At 34.3% G+C, this 21225-nt stretch overlaps 1 protein-coding gene across 1 annotated transcript in view; it reads left to right on the forward strand.

Annotated features, from left to right (window-relative positions):
- The first annotated feature begins 502 nt into the window (after positions 1-502).
- LOC110027350 (26S protease regulatory subunit 6B homolog) overlaps positions 503-21225 on the forward strand; it is a 27209-nt gene continuing 6486 nt past the window's right edge. The window contains exons 1-4 of the mRNA XM_020728735.1: positions 503-1123; positions 12995-13225; positions 13337-13495; positions 15520-15672. Coding sequence (XP_020584394.1) covers positions 626-1123; positions 12995-13225; positions 13337-13495; positions 15520-15672 — 1041 coding nt within the window. The 5' untranslated portion in view covers positions 503-625. The remainder of the gene's footprint in view (positions 1124-12994; positions 13226-13336; positions 13496-15519; positions 15673-21225) is intronic.

Raw genomic sequence — 21225 nt, forward strand, 5'->3', positions numbered from 1 at the left:
TATTATTTATCCAAACATATAAATTATAATAAAACTTGAGAAAATTTATCTAAATGATATTTTATAGCATGCATAATACTTTAAACTCAAATAGTTATAAAACTTACACTCACTTTTATTTTTTAATTTCTTATTCAAATATCTAATTTCACAATAAAATTCTAATCATTATTATTTTGGATTATTTATGTACATATCACACAATCATATCTAAAAATTAGATTTTCATATCTACATGTCTATATCTTAAATATTTGACAACACATAAAAAATATCACATTTATTAATTTTTAAAATGTCAAATTCACTTCATGTATAATTTTATGACACCAAAATGTAAATATAGAAATAAGAATTATGTGCTATGTCCCTATTATTTTTTGTTAAATATTTAATAATTTGATCATGGTATTTATTATAAAAAATATAATTGGTTTATTAAAAAAATAAAATTAATATTAGTTTTTAAATAAATGTAATTCCCCAATTTCATTGACGGCCGCTGGAATGAAATAGTTTGCTTGCGCGATAAAGTCATCGCCGACAGCTGCTCGTCTTTCTTCGTCTCTCTCTCTCAGAACCCTTAACAGAGGACCGCAAAGCGCCCTTTCCAAAACGTCCTCTCATGGCTTCTGCGCCGATGGTCCTCGACCCAAAACCACCTCCGACGCCGACAGATCTTCCACCAGCGAGCTTCTCTGCTGTACGGACGGACGCCGTCATCTCCGGAGACGAGGAGGAGGATCTATATGGCCGCCTGAAGTCTCTCCAGCGACAGCTCGAGTTCATCAACATTCAGGAAGAGTACGTTAAGGATGAGCATAAGAACCTTAAGCGTGAGCTCCTTCGCGCCCAGGAGGAGGTCAAGCGGATCCAGTCGGTTCCACTCGTCATCGGCCAATTCATGGAGATGGTCGATCAGAATAATGGCATAGTCGGTTCTACCACTGGATCGAACTACTATGTTCGGATTCTTAGCACTATCAACCGTGAGCTACTTAAGCCATCCGCGTCCGTCGCTCTTCACCGACATTCTAATGCCCTCGTCGATGTGCTGCCGCCTGAGGCCGATTCGAGTATTTCCCTCCTCAGCCAGTCGGAGAAACCTGATGTTACCTACAACGTAAGCAAAACCATACGCTTTTTAGGTTTTATTGTTGTGTGGTTTCCTTGGAATTTAGGTTAGGGCTTCCTCTTGTTAGGATGTCTGATTATAGTTTTGGGCCGGTATATTAGCCCCTTTCATTTACTTTCTTTATTGGATAACATGAAGGAAGTCGATTGATACCTGGTGCTCATTAGTTTGTGTAGGAGTTGGAGATCGATTGTTGATTACTATTTAAATTTGCTTCTATGGCAATCTTTGAAATTTGGAATTCTGCTAACCTAATAAACCTAATACTTTAGCCAATCTGAAAAACTATGCTTTTGTATGTGGTGGACAACTCTAGTTACGCATTTTCCTCCCTCTTGTTTTAATGGCACAAGTTATGTTGTAGGAAAGATGGTGGGTATGTTTCTTAACTCTATTTTAATCTTTTGATTGCCCATAATTGTATGATTGGAAATGACATTGGACTAATAATTGATTATTAATTGGAGGAATTGGAAAAATTTTTCCTTGAAAATCATTTATATCTTTATTCATATTATTTATTTAGTGGAATATCTATGATAATTGGATTATGAAAAGTGATTGGCTAACCACTTTTGCGAAGGGTTGTGTCACTGGACGTTTTCCAAGAAATAGATAGGTCTTCGGAAGAAAAATGTGTCATATAGAGGCGTTTATTAAGATAATATTTTTTAATTTTCTTGTTGTAGAAACCAGCACATGCCCTATATCTTATAATTTTTTATTTTATTTTATTTTATTTTATTTTTTTGCTTTATTGATATGCTCATGATGTCATGTTCATAGTGGGATATGACCAATTTTTTGTTGTTGCATACCATTATGGTGTGGTGTCTTGTTTAAGCATGCAAAGGAATTCCTTCTTATGATGTTTAATTTCTTCTTCATGTGTGATTTCTCATTGCTTATTCTACAATTGCAATGTGATGGTAATTGAAAACCATTTCAGAACATATGTCTCTGCACTAGATTTACATAAGCTTTATGTTTTCCAGTTCTGAATGTTGGATAGATATTCTTTGCTTTTCTTTTTTTCCCCCCTTAAAATCTTGAAGTTTCTGGTATTTCTCTCACATTGTTTGGGTTGTTGTCAGTTAGATATTTCTTTTGGTAGCGACCTAGATGGATATCTAGTATTCCTTATTTTTGGGACATGCTTATTTTTGTTAGCATTTGTGTCATAGAAGTGACTAGAATTTGTTCATTGCGTAGGAGAATCAGTAGTTATTTCTTATTTTGCTGAAGTTGTCATTGCACACCTTAGATCTTGAAGTTGAGGCCCACTACTTTTCGGAAAAAAAAGATAATTTCTTAGAAGTTTTAGTCAAGAATTTCTAGGATTTTAAATTTTTCTAGTTTGGGTCAATGCTTATGTGCAATCTTTATCTTCATCTTCATATTAATATGCTTGTGTTGTTTCGATGTTAGAGGACAAACCATTTTGCTGTCCCATGCCATTGCTTTGCACGGTAACTTGTTTAAGCACATCATGAAATCACTCCTTATGGTTTGTAATTTCATTCTTTATTTGTTGCTTCTCATTGCTTGATTATTCGAGTGTTATGAGATGTATTTTTCACATTCATTTTTCTACACCATGTTTACGCTGCCGCTGTTTTCTAGCCTTCAATGTTGGATTAGTTCATAGTGGGTCTTTACTTTATTGTTTTTTTCTTTCATGCATTAAGGTTGCTATGCTTCTAACATTGTTTGATTCATTGTTAATAGAGATTTTTCACTAGTGACAATACAAGTGATTTCCTTTTTCTTATTTATGCTATATTATATATCTTAGCAATGGTTTTGTTGGAGGAGTGACTAGAGTTTACATTATGAAAGAATGAATTAGCAATTATGTATTATTTCGTTAGATTTTTTAATCTGAATGTACATGGCCAATAAGTTTTTGGGAAAATGTTAACCCATTAGAAAATTGACAGCAAAATTTATTTGAATGCCTAGGCTGTTCTAGTTTAAGGTTTTTCTCGTTAGTGTTGATGCTCATGAAGAAGCTCAATTTATTAACTTCAATTGCTGAAAATAACTTATCGAGTTCATGTTAGTTAATGCAAATGTCATCAAGATAATATATGATAAATAAACCAATTGTAGATGGTTGATTTTTTATTATATATATATATATATATATATATTAAATGATGGTAAAGAGTTTATAATTGATTCATGGCAGTTGGACCTTCATTCATATAAAATGTTTTGAGGGAGGCAAACAATTGAATTATGGGTTGACAAATTTCTTGTACAACTTGCTATTGATTAGGATGAAATGACTAGCACTGCATTTGCGGTTACAAGCTACTTTAGTATAGCGGGTACCTTCCTTTAAATATGAAATGAAAGGGTCAATCGACTATTGTTTTTTTAAAATCATCAATAACATTGATTTGTGCATGGGTGGAGATGGATGATTATGCTAGGATAAGGAAGTTCTTAATATGCTATTGTTTATTTTTTTGTAGGGGATGATGCTAATTTTAACAATGTGTATCAGCTCATGTGTTTTCTTCTCTCAGGGATGCCTCAAATCATATTCATAAAATTGAGATAGTAGTGAGTTGGCTATTGACATATCGTGCAAGCTCTGAATCTTAGCTTGAAAGTTTCACTTGATCTGTGATACTACTAATTGGGAATCCGAATATATTGTCAAGCAGTGTACATGACAATCTCAGGCAACACGAAGTCTTGAAAATAGGGCTTCATTTCCACTTGGTTAATGGGAATGAAAAGTCTATATTCTAATGCCTTAGGTAAGATTTATAATAGGCTAACTTCACCGCTCGAAATTTAGGAGGATCCATAAGTTATGTTGACCATCAAGGAGTTTTGATGCTAGAGTAGGTGATGGCTTAACTCGAGGACTTGTATCATCAATTATGAGGTTGGCGACGCTTGGGAGTTTATGTATGTTTAAGTCTTAATATGAATGCCAAAACTTTCTAAGTTTTATTGGTCAATTTATTGATTGGTTTGAGATGCCTAGTTTTTTGAGTTTTGTTTTTTAGTGGGAGTTTGGTTATCACTATTATGGGTCTAAAAGTCTGAACAAAGTTTGCAACCTGAGTAGATTAATGCCAAGTTCATTTTGTTTGGCATTTTTAATGAGTTTTAATGTTTTAGTATGTATCTTAATGGCTTGTTACATTTGATGTGGGTTCCACTTCTTAAGCATCAAGATAGTCCTTATTGTTTATGTGGAGACGGCTTGGTAGAGATTATTGTCTCCCCTAAGACAGACTTGGAGAGAAGCATGGGAGTAGCAAGGTATACATTGAGTTGCTACAAAATTTGTTGGTATTCAACGACTCTAAGAAAAGTAGTTCGTCAAGAACCTCTAGGGATTTGTAAAGAATTAAAGATACCTTTTTGTAGATCAAACTAGGAAATGATAAAGACTCATGATTGATCTATTCAATCTTTGCTCATATTATATGAGGAGGGCTTTGGCTTTCTGTGGATTGACCACAATTCATTAGTTATAGATCCCAATAAATTTATTTCTAAAGTTGCTTCTAAAGAGCATTTCATATGGTTATAATTTGGAAATAGTTGTAAAGGTTCTGAATTTGTTTTTTTTTTTTCATTTTATTCTTTTGATCAGCATATCCTATATATACACTTTCACGGAAGGACCAATGAAATCATTGAAAATTTATTGAATAACCTCTAATAGTTAGCACTAACAATCTCAAGGCAACATGCATGACTTTGTGTAGTATAAACCATTATCTATTAGGAATTAAGTGTGATCTTTATCTCGAGGGTCCATTGGATTTGATTTGCCCTAAATAGGCATCCATAAAACTCACAATTTTTTCCTGACTATAGCTTCAATTAGTTGCTCAGTCCTTAGAAGATAATAATTATTGTTAGGGTAGACTTTTTATGTAATTATACTTGATGCTAATGCAACTTTTTCATATGCCTTTTTTGTGTAATACATTTATCAATCATGATGAGAAATGAGCTTCTCTTATGAAGTTTGCAGCTATGAATTTCTATACTTCAATGACGAGGGATCATTGTGTCAAAGTTTCCTCTCTATTTGCATGCTAATTTTATCTTATATTAGTATTTTAGGATGTGTGATGACTTATGAGTCAATCCTAGGCATGTCAATTAGGGACCAAACAAAAATATTAGCTTTGTCCCTAATTTCATAATTTGAGTGAGAATTTCTTGTCTAGTGGGATTTTGATGATGCCTTTGGCCAAGGTGAGGTCTTTCATTGCATGATGGTTTAGCTTGAAATTCTTAACTTTTAGGGTTGTACTTGAGGTTGATATTTTGTATGGTTTTTTGATTGGACGGTTGATTGGTTGTTGCGAGTAGAGCTTGAGTCGGCTCACAAGCCGACTCGACTTATTTACATCTGAAGTGGTTTTTTTGTTGATTTTATTTGGGGTGTGGTTATTATTTTTTGTGGAAATGCCTCAAGTGTATATTGTAAGATAAGAAGATCAATTTCTTCTTTTAGTTGGTGGCAGTCCTCCATAGTTGTTTGATTTTCGCTGCAAGGAATTCTCAATTGTCTTACTTGCTTGACAAAATCTTCATTTTGAATTGCTATAGCGATGTTACTTTAGGTGGCGTATAGGGGTGTAAGCGTCTATTATTGTTGACGCTGTTTATCTTGAGTTAAACCCTGTGATTGGTGTGCTCTCGGTATTTTAGAGTACAAGCGTCAATTTAGGTCAGTGATTTGTGATTATGTTGATCCAAATTGAATAGAAGCAATTTAAATTCAACATGTTATTAAATAGCTTGAAAATTTGAATCCAAACTTGTCTTTACCATACCTCAAATCGACTTGTTTAAACTTTAATTTGATTTAACTTGACATCATAAACACTTGAAGCATGACGGGTTAGTGTCAAATTGACTCAAATTGGTCATGATGACCTGATTTATGAAACTTAACTTGTAAAAATAGGAAGAAATTGTGGTTAGTTTTAAGATTATCTCAATTATCAACTTATTAAAAACATTAAGTTCAAGCTTTTGGGTTTTATTTAGACCCCACTTTTTTATTGAGTTACTTGTCATGAACTCTACTGTTGTTGGGTCGATTCCAATATCCAAGGTATAAGTTTTATATATAGACATGATAAAATTCATGATTGTAAGCCTCAACCTTGAGGAAAACTCACAAAGAATGCAATAATCCCTATTTTTCAAATCAAATTTATTCTAAACATCAAACACAAATCAAGAACCATAATGACGCATAGTAGACCTTTTATTGAATGTAAACTCGTTCTAATTAAATGGGCTACCGAACTTAATTTAGGCTATAATACTCATTGTTGATTTATCTATGTTCTTAAGGTTGGTAGGCTGAATCCTACTGTTATTGTTCCGTCCCAATTTATTCTGATTGGCACAAACTAAAAAAATATGCTGAGAATCAGAGGACGGGCCTTTAAATGGATGTAAATCTCATACTAATTATTTGAGTTGATATAAACTGAGCTAATTTATTAACTCAAAATTTCGGCCTTTTAATGTTGTATGGCCCATCTCAAATTGAACTCATGTCAATTCTCATACTAACGAACTCCTTAATAAAAAAATTAAACTCACTAATTGAAACTATATAACCAAAAATCCAACATCTGTCTTAGACATCCTTCTTTGAGTCCAGTTGAAACTCATGAATAACTGATTCACCATGCATTTGAGCTCTTGCTAGTATTGTTCAGTATCTTTGAACTTCTACTAATCATGCTTTATGTCTTTGAACTATGTGGTGAAACTTTTACGGCTAGTTCTTTGCTAGTAAACAAGTTGACATGAATGTTAAAAATATTCCTTTGGTACATTTCTATTTGTACCCGCATCTCTCAGGATATCAGAGATGAGACAACTTGCTAATCAGTTTTTTTTGGACATTACAGCTTGCTTAATGTTGGCATATTGGGCTCATTGCTGTACCTGGATGATGAATCATGGGATCTATTATATTTTCATCACCCCAACAATTCATCATTGAATCAGATTTAGCCATAAAATGCTAAATTTAAGGTCTAAAATTGAGCATAAGTAGCCTTCTTAAGGTAATTAACTATGTTGGCATATTGGGCTCATTGGCGTACCTGGGATGATGAGTCATGAGATCTCTTATATTTTCATCACCCCAACTATTCATCATTGAATCAGATTTAACCATAAAATGCTAAATTTAAGGCCTAAAATTGAGCCTAAGTAACCTTCTTAAGGTAATTAACTATGTTGACATACTGGGTTCATTGGTGTACCTGGGATGATGAATCATGATATCTATTCTATTTTCATCACCCCAACTATTCATCATTCAATCAAATTTAACCATAAAATGTTAAATTTAAGGCCTTAAATTGAGCCCAAGTAGTCTTCTTATGATAATTAACTATGGGGGTTACAGCCATATGAAATTTCAACCTCATGTATAGAAACCTTGACACAACATCCGAGAAGATATGGCTCGTAATAATCCATCTCATAGTATACGTTTCTGCGTCAACCCTTTCAATTGTCGAGGAGGCTCACGGGGATTGGGCTGACTTTCTTGAACGATCAATAGTGATTAAAGTCAGTTTATCATCTGTGTCAAGGCCTTGAATACTACAATTGTGAGATCTGATTATTTTGATGATATTCATATCCCAAAGTTATTGACATGTAAATGATTGGCAGTAGCTTTCGTTTTTGTGAAATTTACTTGATAGAATATTTCATGGAAATAGTTTTATGAAATTTGCCAGAGTAGTGGATGCTTATGGAAAATCGTATATTCATTCTTGTGTGATTTCTTTTTGGTAATTCATTGATGAATTGGTAGTTTGGAAATGAATTGAAGTTTCTGGCATAATAATTATTTGTTGAATCTAACTCTACATGCTTTCATTTTCTTCTTTCTAATCTCTATTTTCTCATTGAATACTGGTCATTATATAATTTATATGTTAATACAACTAGTGAGTTTGTTACTTGTTGCAAATGTTAGTTATACGCACTCGTGTATGTTTATGTCTAGCACAGTTTAATTTAGTGAAAATAATCCCATTTAAAAAAGAAGCTTGACTTTAAGGAACAAATAGGTAATCTCTTAACAAACTATTGAATATCTTTGAGATTCATGAGATTAAGTTTAATTTCCTTTTGGCAATAGAAATATTTTCTGTTTTAACTTTCCCGAGCATGTGCTGGTTTCATTATGTTGAAGGGAAATGATTGATGACTAGTTGAATTATGTGATATATCTACAATGCAACAACAAGAAGATTATGGGATCAATTGTTTGATGGGTTTGGAAAAACTGCCCATGATGTTAAGTAAGTGGCACTCAGTTATGAAATGAGTGATAAAGCAGGGAAAGATTGAGGCCCAACACACGGTAAAAGCGGAAGAATAGACGGGGAGGGACCATGACTAGTCAAAATACTTGCAAGTTGAAAAAAATATTACATTCTTAGAAGTATCATCTTCAATGTCAGGTTTTTTACCCAATACATTGTTAGGATAAGCCAAGATTTATGTAGAAGGTCTATTTAGATAAAAATAAAATATTTGTTTTTTGAGCTAAAATTAAGTTTGAATTATATTTAAGATAATTTTAAGTTAAAATTAGTTTTTTATTTTAAATTAAAATCATTTCTTTCGATTTCTTCAATTATGGGTGCAATACCTCTACATAGAGGGGCATGCAAATTTGCATGATGTACAATGCATTGATGCTTTGTGCTTGAGCGCTATCGACGGGCATGCTTGCCAATAAAGCTGATGTGGATTGCTGATCACTTGATTATTTAAAAATTGAGATGTGCTGAAACTTTAGTTGGAAGGAATTCTTGAACCGAGTGGTTCGTAAAAGAAGAAATATGAGAGAAAGGGAAGTTAAACAAAGTTCATGTTTGTGCTGATCGCTATTTTCTTGATAAACTAATAGTATCATCACTATCTAGAAATTCATAGCTCCCTCCTGCTTTGAGGGTAGGTGTACTTGGGCTTTTGGGAACGGCTGGTGAGTGTTTTTTTTTTTACTTTGTTTGTGACTTTTCTATAATGGATTATATTTTTTCTCTTCTCTCGTAGTGATAGATTTTGTTTAAGCTGAGCCACATAAATCTCAGTGATAGGTTTTTTCTGTGATTGTCCTGTTGTTCTTCATGTTCACTTTTGGCTAACACTTTCGCATGAAAGACAGCTGCTTCTGAGCATTTAGGTCACCCTATTTTGTTGTATGATCATAGCCAAAATACTAATGAGGGTTTTTTAGATAAAGACTCGTGGAAACTTATGAAATATATGAAATAAGTACTCAAGAACATAAACTTGAAATGCAAATAATGGAAACATCTCTTGAAATTCCGATCATCATGGTTGTTGGATCTGATTGAGGAAGTTAGATCATGATCAATAGAAACTTTTGGATGCCCTTGATAGTATTCATCAGCCCATGTTACATATCAGGAAGTTATACACTTGCTCGTAGATTTGTGTTAGGATGAGGGCAGTCCTGGGTGTATTTATGGCATAAAGGGCATACCTATTGCAAAAATGTTTTCACAAATGCAAAGTTTGTATCCTAGTTTGACCTCATCTAGCTTTCCTTGCCAGGGGTTAATCTATCAGGAAGTTATACACTTGCTCGCAGAATTGAGTGTGTTAGGATGAGGGCAGTCCTGGGTGGTATTTATGGCATAAAGGGCATACCTATTGCAAGAATGCTTTTACAAATGCAAATTTTGTATCCTAGTTTGACCTCATCTAGCTTTCCTTGCTAGGGGTTGATGGATGCAGCCATGACCCTAATATTCCAAAGATATTTTCTATCCTATAGATTATAGTGGAGGCAATGTGATAGGAAACTCCACCGATTTCCACCTAGAAATTAAGACAAATAAGTATTTTCTTCAATAATCTAAATAACTCAATAAGAATACAAAGATAAACACCTACAATTCGAGAGGTAGGCGATCTCTCCCAATTCTTATGATTGGAGATATATGAAATCTCTCTCAAACTCTATCCTTAAGACTCGAAGACAACAATTTCATGCATAACACTATCTTCAACATGTTAGCCATATTTATACTGCACAATAATAAATGACAAATAACTAAATTGTTCTTAGGCTAATAAAAGACAAAAGTGTCCTCAGATTAGGCCCTAACATAACAATACTCTCCCCTCAAAATACATCTTTTCCTTAAAGTGGGAAAAAGTTAGGGTGTTCTTCCTCACTATCGCTATCTCTGTTTCTTCACATCTGCCCTTCATCATACTCTATGATCCCTGTAATGTTCGATCCTTGCAACAGTACCTTGAGTAAGCTTCTCATCATACCAAAAACATAACATCTTGGCTCACTTCTCCTAAATTTCTCTCTGTAAGGTGTTTTAGTGTCGCTTTAGGTCGTGATCTGTGATTCTTGTCATGCATAGTCTCTTTTCAAACTACAACTATTTAAGTTTTTGGTATCATTGTAGTTGTAACATTACGGTGTGGCGCTATACTTGTGCTACTCTTAGTATCTCATTTCATTGCATTTTTGTCTTTGACCCACTGTGCTAATTCCATAGTTTTCCTAAATCCTCGTGGTCTCAACAGATGAAGTAATGCTTGTATCTTTGGTTTTAACTCTTTCATGAATCTGGCTTCCAACACTTCATCTTATATCCCTCTTAAACGATTAGATATCATCTCAAATTTTTCCCTATACTCCATGACAAACCCTTCCTAGGTTGATGCAAAAAAACCTGCTTGTGTAATTCCCCATCTCAAGTGGTTTTGAAATGCTCCATTGATTGATCCTTGAGCTCTTCCCAGGTTCTATTTGTTTGACATCGCCGCCATCAATTTCTCTTTCTCAGTTAACCCATTAACAACAAAGTACATCTCCACACGATAGACCCAATGCTAGACATCCCTTTTTTCAAAAATCAACATATTCAATTTCCTTACGCATGAGTTTACTCCCCCCAAATCTCTTACTCGAAGTTCATCCCCCCCATAACGTAGGGGTGGGTTTCCCTTTCTCAACCCATATTGATTTTCCTTCTTTTATAAGTCTAGTGCGTTCTATAATCAATTCATCTGTCCCTATAAGCTCCATACTCGCCTTTGGCCTAGAAGATTGTTACAATAAAAGGCACTGGTGCTGTTGGATGTAGCTCCTGCCGAGGTCCCATCCACCATGGTTTTTTGTACCAGGTCAAAATCCTTCAAATTGATCGTCTTATATCCCGAACTGCCTGCCGTTTCATTATGCCTGTTGTCTCTCATTCCATTCTTTAAGATGTCGTCTCACTCCTTCCAATTGCTGACACTCGAGTCCATTCCCCATTCTTTCCTCCACCTAAGGCAGTGATGTTTTCAGATGTTACATGAATTCTTCTGATTGTTGCTGCTCTCGTTCGTTCCAGACACCATTCCTCAGTCCCTTTGTAGGTGGTGGAGGGGTTGTATGAGATTTCACAATCTTCTTTATTATTTCTTATAAGGTTGTGAAACTCTCCTCCATCCTCCCCTTAATGGCTAAGAAATGCTCCTCTATCCCTGATCTGATTTGACTGACCTCTTCTGCTAATTTTTCCTCTAGCATGTGCATCTTCTTGGCTGCCATTAGTCCCAACATGATTTTGAAACTCTCTTACCCTGAAATCACGAGGTTCAAAATTTCTGAACACGGGTTTGGCTTGCACAGAACTCTGAATGCTGCAATCTCAAAATTCTTGCATCTGGTTCCATGGAACCATTGAAAACTGCTCAGAAATTCGGAAGCCACAATACAAATTCATAAACGTCGCTGCAACTGATCATGAGTTTTCTTCATAAGTGCTCCTTTACGCCGTAGTCCCGATTGCTAATTTCAATCAAGAGAGGCGTAGAACTTTTGTATGTCGCGATCCTTCAAATTTCTTACGGTCTAAACCCTGCGTGGCCTTCCTCAGTTGGTTCTAATCGCGTTGTTGCAAGTACAGAGCAGAAACTAAAGAAAGGTGGGAGTTACGGAACCTCTATAGGTTGCAATCCCATCGGACCCTTCCTAGCTAGCTCTGATCACGACTGTACGTGAAGACGGCATGGGAGGAGGTGAATGAATGAGTTTCGGGTGTCAGTAAGCTATGAGTCTTCACGTCGGGGCCTTCCCGGGCTAGCTCTGATCACGACTGTATGCGAAGACGACACGGGAGGAGGCGAAAGAATGAGTTTATGGTCTTGTTAAGCCGCGTCCTTCGTTGCCAAGGAGCTTATCTCGTGATTGTCATGGCCTGGATGCTGCGATCCCAACATTGCTTTATTAACTAGCTCTTACAACGACTATATCTAGGCATACCACGATTCAAAAGAGTCGTGATCATATCTTTGGCTGCTTAGATCACCGAATCGTGAAGGAGACGACCAATGATCTATTGCTCTGATACCATTTGATAGGAAACAACACCGATTTCCTTTCAGAAATTGAGAAAATAAATATTTTCTTCAATAATCCAAATAACTAAAAAAACACAAAGATAAACACCTATAATTCGAGAGGTAGGCGATCTCTCCCAATTCCTTCAATTCGAGGGGTTGAAAATCTCTCCCAAACCTTAATCATATGACTCAAAAGACAACAATCTCATTCATAATCCCAACCCTAAAAATATTAGTTATATTTATACCAAACAATAATAAATGACAAATGACTAAATTGCCCTTAAGTTGGACCCTGGCGTAACGCAGTGTTATTAGGCATCTATTAATGACAAGATTATGTTTGAACTTATTTTATAAATGTTAATTTAGTGTACCTTTGTTACTGGTAATTCATTTTTGAACTTGTTTTGAATTATGTCTTTTTTTGTTACACAGGATATTGGTGGTTGTGATATTCAGAAACAGGAAATCCGTGAAGCAGTTGAGTTACCCCTTACACATCACGAATTGTACAAGCAAATAGGTATTGACCCACCTAGAGGTGTTCTTCTTTATGGACCTCCTGGTACTGGGAAGACCATGCTTGCTAAAGCTGTGGCTAATCATACGACTGCTGCTTTTATTAGAGTTGTTGGTTCAGAATTTGTTCAGAAGTACTTGGGCGAGGTGAGTTCCCATCATGACCTGTCTACCATGGTACCCTTGGTGTGCCATTTATTGTATTGTTATATTATTCTTCAATTGACAACAGGTAGCTTTTTTTTACACCTTAACCAGGGACCGAGGATGGTTCGGGATGTATTCCGTCTTGCTAAAGAGAATGCCCCTGCGATTATCTTTATAGATGAGGTGGATGCCATTGCTACTGCACGTTTTGACGCACAAACTGGAGCTGATAGGGAAGTTCAGCGTATTCTTATGGAACTCTTGAATCAGGTATAATTTTTAGAAATATTATCTTAGTTCTAAGCAGAGGGAATGAGCTGTGATATAGTAATTAATGATTGAATCAAACCATCCCATCAGTTTCATGATTTTAAAAAGGAAACTTTTTATTTGGCACTTTAAAGATAAAATTGCTATTGACGTACGTATTTTATGGCTGACCAGCTTCCATCAGTTTCTTTTTTATGGCATTCCGTTGCTTGAATGCTCCTCAAAAGGATGCTTGATTAGTTCAACTTTTATTTGGCTAGCTGACCTTAATAAATTGGTGTGGCCTGCGGGAGGCATTTGTAGCAAGCATTTTTTTTTTATCAGATTTCCTTTTGAAATCCAGTGCTAAATCAATTATTGTTGACCAATTTGCCTATAAATGCCATTTCTTGAAGTTAACTCTTTTTCTGTCTTCCACACTGGCTTTTCTATTCTATCGTCTCAACCGGTCTTTGATGTGAAGTATAGTATTCCAAACATATAATAGAGGAGCATACACTTTATACTCTTCAAAAGTGTAGGCTGTGAGTGTTGAGACGAGTAAATAGACATTATGAACTTCGTGTTATTTTAGTTTTTTCATTTTCACAGTTTTTGAATTTTATTTTAGTTTGTTAAAAAGAACATGCGGTGGATGGTGAACTTTTCTGAAAGCTTGCTGTCTTTTCTAATGGCTGTGCCATTTTTGTTGGTTTCATTTGGATTATCATTAAATTATTTTTTATAAATTTTTTAAATATTTTCTATTTTTTTAAGAGCTAGTTTTTTGTTTTATTTAACGTTCTTTGAACTGTTTGTTTTGATGTCATGTGCGTGATTTCATATATTACTTCAAATAATAACATTTGAAAATCTACACTTCAAGGCATCTAACATCTGATATAGTATTTGAGTCTAACCTTGTGCCTAAATGTCAACTATAAACAATATCATGACCAATATCAGATTATCAAAGGTATTATATTTTAACAACTTTACAAAAATCAGTTGGTTTGAATTTTTTAACAAGAAAAATCTAATATACGAGGATTCATTTAGATTGAGAATCTACTTAGAAATTTCACCTCATGAAACATAAATTGAATTTAATTTTAGTGGTAAAACTATTCATTTGAATATTAATATTGTTGTGGATCAATAATTCATCATTGGAGAAATAATCAATATAAATTGTAGACATTGTAGGATATCTTATAATGAAGCTTATGGTAATTTGGTGGGTAAAATTGGGGCCTCTACATTTGATAAAAGCCTTGAATGCTTTTTTTTTTATTGAACAGAGGATTTGGAGGACTTTTCTGAAGGGCAAACAGTGCCTAGCGAACAGCGTAAGATTTGCAAAAAGAAAATAAACTAGGCAGGTAAAAATATAGTAGGTGAGTATGGAAGAAAAGAGAGATTATGCAGTGAACCAACAATTACGTAGGCTAAATTGAAGTAGCTATTAAAAAAAAGGAATTTTTATCTTTGTTATAGTTAGATTATTTGATGAGTTTAAATCTTTAAATAAGGAACTAATATTTCCACTGAAGACATGAATAGGTCAGATGGATTATTTATTCCAAAATAATAAAAGATCTTAAAACAACGCTTTCTAGGTTTAGATTTGAATTGAAATCTGACATAAAAGAGGAATGAGGCCTCTTTAAGGTCTTTCACTTTTTTTTTTGTTGAAGGGTTGGGCAACCCTTCTTATTGATGAAAGCAAAGGTTACAATTGCTACAAAATGATTTCAAATAAGTTTATAGAAGCTTTAAAGAAAAATCAGAAAAGATGCAAAGAAGAAATAGAAAGAAGCTTTCGCCGGTGAAAGCAAAATGATTCTCCTTCATAAATAAGTTTTTTTCATTATTTTGTTGCCATTAGTTGTTTATATAGAATTAAGCTGAGTTGATAATGTCAGTCTAAAGAATGTTCTTTCCTTTCCTTAAGTTAGTAGAGGATCTAGCTTGTATTAGTATGATAATGAATGATTTTTTGGTTGAAATTATAATCCAAATATTTATCACCATTGGTTTTACAGATGGATGGATTCGACCAAACTGTTAATGTTAAAGTCATAATGGCAACCAATCGTGCTGACACTTTGGATCCTGCCCTTATACGTCCTGGTAGGCTTGATCGTAAAATTGAGTTCCCCTTACCGGATAGACGACAGAAAAGGCTTGTTTTTCAGGTAAATTCATGCAACTGTCTTTCTGATGCTGTATTTCTGTAGGGAAGCACCAATGGATCCCATAGGTTACTTGCACCTTACAAGTTACTTATACCTTACTTATACCTTACATCTAATTGTTCCCTTTGCATTGTATATAGAAATTAGCATATATCAAACTTTTTGCTATGGTAAATAGAATTGATTGGATTTGTCACTTTCAGCCATTTACATTGCTCTATTCACTGCTGAACATGATTCCGAGTCTATTCTTTGGATTGCAGTTTTACTAAAAAGCAGCTTTTTATATTGCCATTTCTTAATTTTTGAAATACTTATTTGCTTTTCTTTCGCTCATTCATATCTTGTTGCGCCTCCGATATTCTTCTATTTTGTAATATCATGGACTAAATAAAGTCATCTTTATAATGATCACAATTAGACTTATCTCAATTGTCGGAATTTTAGGGATTTCCCCTTTTGATATTTTCTATTTTTGTTATTTTATATTTTTAGTAGTTTTTTCTTTCATAATTAGCTATTGTTTGTATTTTCCTTTTCCTTTTTTTAGCACGAGGATTTTTTGGCTGTCCAAATGTGGTTGGCCTTCTCCTGCTATTTGTCTTGTAATCCAGTCTTAGGAAATCGAAGAGGAATAATTATTTTTTTCCTCAAAAAAATTATATGGTATCAGAACTCATCTTCGCCTTCAAAACGATGACCTAATCTCGTTGAGATCGTCTGTAGGTTCTTTTCTTCGTGATCAATCTAACATGATACATTCTCAATTATAGCTAGCTGGAAAAGGGAACAACTGGATCACAACTGGAATGTCACCAACTAGATAATGGTTGGGAAGGCAATGATTGGATCGCGGTGTTTAGAGACCCCTTGCATGACAGTCACAATTAGAGCTCGCTGAGAAGGCAACAAATGGACTGCAGCGTTCATAGACCCTCACGATACAATTGCAATTAGAGCTAGTTGGGGCAACGACTGGATCTCAACATTCGAAGAACTAACATCACTTTATTCGGTGGTGCTTGAGGGATATGGTTATGCTTCCACTCGATTTTGAGAGTTCCTCGCGATTCTGTTTTCAAGGGATCTAGACTAACTATGACAGAGGATTTCAACTCCTTATCACACTACTTTGGCGCTGAAAGCCACTTCTTAGCGTAAGGCTTTTTTGCGATAGAGATTTTCTTCACCATCTCTGCTTTCTTCTCTTTCTCATCCATCGTTTTTTTTTTAATTGTGGCCTTCTCGGTCGCTGGTTTCTTCTTTTGTTGGTTTCTTCTTGTCTTCAGCACCGTTGGACTTTCTAATTTGAGGGAAAGATGACTTCTTTCTTTTTCTCTAGTTTTTACAGAGAAGACTTCCATTCTTGAGTGTCGTAAACCGAAGAATTAAACTGGATCAGAAGTAAGCCCATCAAATACTTAATCTTTTTCAACCCTTTCTGCTTCTTCTCTGTTGTAGCCACTAACTCCTCTACTAAGCTTTATTCGCGGAATAACTTGCGAATAAAATAGACTCGAGTTTTCGGACTAATCCTCTTCTCTCCTTTGATGATTTTATATAAGCGATGATCGACGCTCAGAAAATTCTGTTGTTTCTACTCGTTCCAATAATTTCAAAACCAAGTTACCCTACCCATGATGTTGCGAGCATTACAAAAATCATCACATACGGAAGAGACATGTTGGAAGCTCACGGTAAACCCACAAATTGGAGACCAAAATCTAAATGTAAAGGTCGGGCCTATCAAGCCACTGTTAATGAAACTCAAGAGCCTTCTATAAACTCGGATGCAATACCTTTCACAAAGGAACATTTAGAACACCAACACAAGTTGTTTCAATCTCCAAAATTATCACCGACTCCGTTTTCCTTTTTAGTACAGAAGTAACTCTCTAGCCACTGCATTATTAGGTGTTAACAATAATTTTATTCATTCTATGATAATTGATTCCCGTGCAACTGATCATATAAACTATTATTCTAAATTATTTTCATCATATAAACATTGTGCAGGCATTAAAAGAGTAAAAAAATTGCTGATTGTTCCCTTTTTGTAATCGTCAGGATAGGAACTGTCAATCTAATTTAGTTTTTAACTCTTTGTGATATGCTTCATGATCTTAATTTGTCTTGTAATCTATTGTCCATTAGCAAATATACTTTTGATTATCAGTGTCAAGTTAATTTCTATTTTTCTTCTTGTGATTTTAAGGAACTTACCACTGGGAGGATGATTGACAGTGACAAGGAAAAGAATGAACTCAATTATTTTGACGATGAACTTAATGTGAATAGATAATACCAAAGTACTTGTTGAATTCTAATTTTCTTTCCAAAGACGATATTATGATATGATATATAGGTTAGGTCATCCTAGTTTTCAATATTTAAATTTCACATTTCTTAGTTTATTTCAAAATAAAAATTGTTATCTTTCCAATGCAAAGTTTATCAGTTTGTTAAACACCATCATGCATTTATTCCTCCCTAAATTTACATTCCAACTACAAATTTTTTTGTGATTCATAATGATATCTAGGATCTTTGCAAACATTTTATACACTCGAAAAATTTGGTTTGTTACCTTTACTGATGATTACACAAGATTAAGTTGAGTATTTTTAATGAAAAAAAAATTTGAAATTGAAGTAACTTTAAAATTTGTATACCATGCTACACACACAATTTCAAAAAAAATATTTAAATATTACAGTGACAATAACCAAAAGTATTTTAAAAGTATTGAGTTTTTTTTTTTTTTGAAAAAGGAATAGTTCATCGAAATTCTTGTGTTGACACCCCAAAACAAAGAAAGTAAAACAAATATTTATTGGAAATTGCTTGAGCATTACTATTTATAAAACAAAAGCCAAAATATCTTTAAGGTGAAGATGTTCTTTTTGTTACATTCCTCATTAATAAAACACCCAATAAAGTTTTGAAATTGAAACGTCGTTTGACATTTTTCATAAAATTTACCTAATAAATTTACTTTTATTTTTTTACCTTTAAATATAAACATTTGTTCACATTCATAGTCATAATCAAGAAAAACTTAAAACCCGAGCTATAAAATGTGTGTTGGTTACGCTTCCACCTGGTTACATGTTTTAATCATATTCATAAAAAAAATATTTATTTTTTTGGATGTCACCTTATGAATTACAACACTTTTTTTCACTTCATCTTCAAGGTGGGAGGGACAAAACAAAGATTCAACTACTAATTTTTAGGACTTTTTTCAAACAAAAAATTCACAAAATTATATCCTCCCAACCTTGATTGTTCAACCTTAAAATCCAAGCTCGATTATATCAAGAATAAAAAATAGTTCTAATTTTTGAAAATTTGAAAACGATTCAAATTCTCCTATAGTTCCATCTTATGATGTTCATAATCTTATAACTACTAACAAAGAACAAACAAGAAAAAGAACTACGATATTGATATTATTTGACACTGGTTACTCACGACAAAGGACAACTAAAAAAAATCTACGAATCCTTTGCATTGCCCAAAATCCATGAAGCCTCCTGTTAATGTCCCCACTTAGACTTTACCTCATGACCAGTCTACTCTACTTTATATCCACGTCATCTTTGAGTTTTAAGTGTTCTAGTCTTGAACTTGAGTCTAGCCCTAATCTTAAAGCTAATGCTGACAATAATCCTATTGCTGCTTGGAAGGGGGTGAGGTCTTGCACCCAACATCCATCTCATTATCTGTCATATAAAAATCTCACTCACTTTTCGAGCTTTTACCACACATTTGTCTTGTATGGAGAGTCATAATATTGTTTGGGATGCTCTGAAAATTCCTAAGGGGAAGGAGACCGTCTTCGAGGAGATGAAAGCTTTAGAAAAAAATGACACGTGATAATTAATTGATTTACCTAAATGGAAGAAAATTTTTAGATGTAAATGAATGTTTATAGTCAAGTATAATTTTGATGGCTCTCTGAAACGGTACAAGGCTCGACTGGTTGTCAATAGACTTACTCAGACCTATGACATTGATTACTTGGGTCCCAGTCACAAAACTAAACTCTACAGTAGTTCTTCTGTCACTTAAAACTAATCTTGACTGGCCCCTATAACAATTGAATATTAAAATTCATTTCTTAATGGGTATTTAGAGAAAGAAGTGTACATAGATGCACCTCCAATATTTAGTGAGAAGTTAAAGGAACAAATGCATGCAAACTAAAAAATGTCTATACGGGTTAAAACAATAACTGAGAGTGCTGTTTGAGAAATTTATATTGTTTGTTAAAGGTTAGGGGTATACCTAAGGGCAAGGAGGGCATACAATGTTCTTCAGACGTTCAAAGGATGAGAAAATAAATATATTGATGTGTGTGCGGACGATATAATTCTCACTGGAGATGATATATATGAAATGAACTTGTTTAAGGCTTCCCTCTAATCAGTTCTTTATACCTAGGACTTAGGATCTTTGATGTATTTTCTTGGCATGGAAATTGCTAAATTGAAGAAAAGGATCATTTTTTCTCAACGGAATTATGTTCTTGATCTTCTAAAAGAAACTAAGATGAATGGTTGTAGGCCTTTAGACACTTCAATTGATCTCAATCAAAAACCGGGAAATTAGAAGGAAGGTGACCCAGTGAATATAACTCGTTGTCAAAAGTTGGTGGGAAAGTTGATATACTTGTCACACATGGTCAACTATCACTGTTGTTGTAAGTTTGGTAAGTCAAATTATGCATTCATCATTAGAGAACACCTTGAAGCACTTAACAAAATTCCATATACCTAAAAAGTACATCAAGTAAGGGCTTACTCTTTCAGAAGACAAGACAATAGCTATAGAGGCATTCACCGATGTTGCAGAATGGGCGGGCTCAAATGTTGATATGAGATCGATCTCCGCATAGTGTACTTATGTTTGGGGAAATTGGTTAGATGGCGAAGTAAGAAACATAATGTGGTGGCAAGGAGTGGTGCCGAGGTAGAATATTGAGCTATGTTTAATGGAGTATGTGAGATGTTATGGCTAAAGTGATATCTTGAAGAGCCACAGATCTCTGCATAACATGCAAAGAAGTTGTACTGTGATAATAAAGTTGCCATAAGCATTGTAGAAACTTCAGTGTAACATGATCACACAAACATGTGGAGCTAGATAGACAATTCATAAAAGAGAAGATTGATTGTGGAACTATTTGCATGCCTTCCACTCTCACAACGCATCAAATAGCAGATATCTTCACTAAATGACTCTTGAGCATTAGTTTTGGGTTCTTTGTAAGCCAGTTGGACATAATAGATATCTATGCTCCAACTTGAGTGAGTTGTCGGAATTTTATAGATTTCTCCCTTTGATATCTTCTTTTTTTATTATCTTCTATTTATATTATTTTCTATTTTTAGAATTAGCTTTCATTGGTAATTTCTATTTTTTTTTTCTAGCATGGGGATTTTGTGGCTTTTCTATTATGGTGACATTCTCCTACTATTTATCTTATAATCGAGTTTTAGGAAATTTTACCGGAATAATTATTCCCCCCCCCCTTCATGTGGCCTTATC

The sequence above is a fragment of the Phalaenopsis equestris genome, unplaced genomic scaffold (genome assembly GCF_001263595.1).
Source record: "Phalaenopsis equestris unplaced genomic scaffold, ASM126359v1 Scaffold000425, whole genome shotgun sequence".
Taxonomy (NCBI): Eukaryota; Viridiplantae; Streptophyta; class Magnoliopsida; order Asparagales; family Orchidaceae; genus Phalaenopsis; species Phalaenopsis equestris.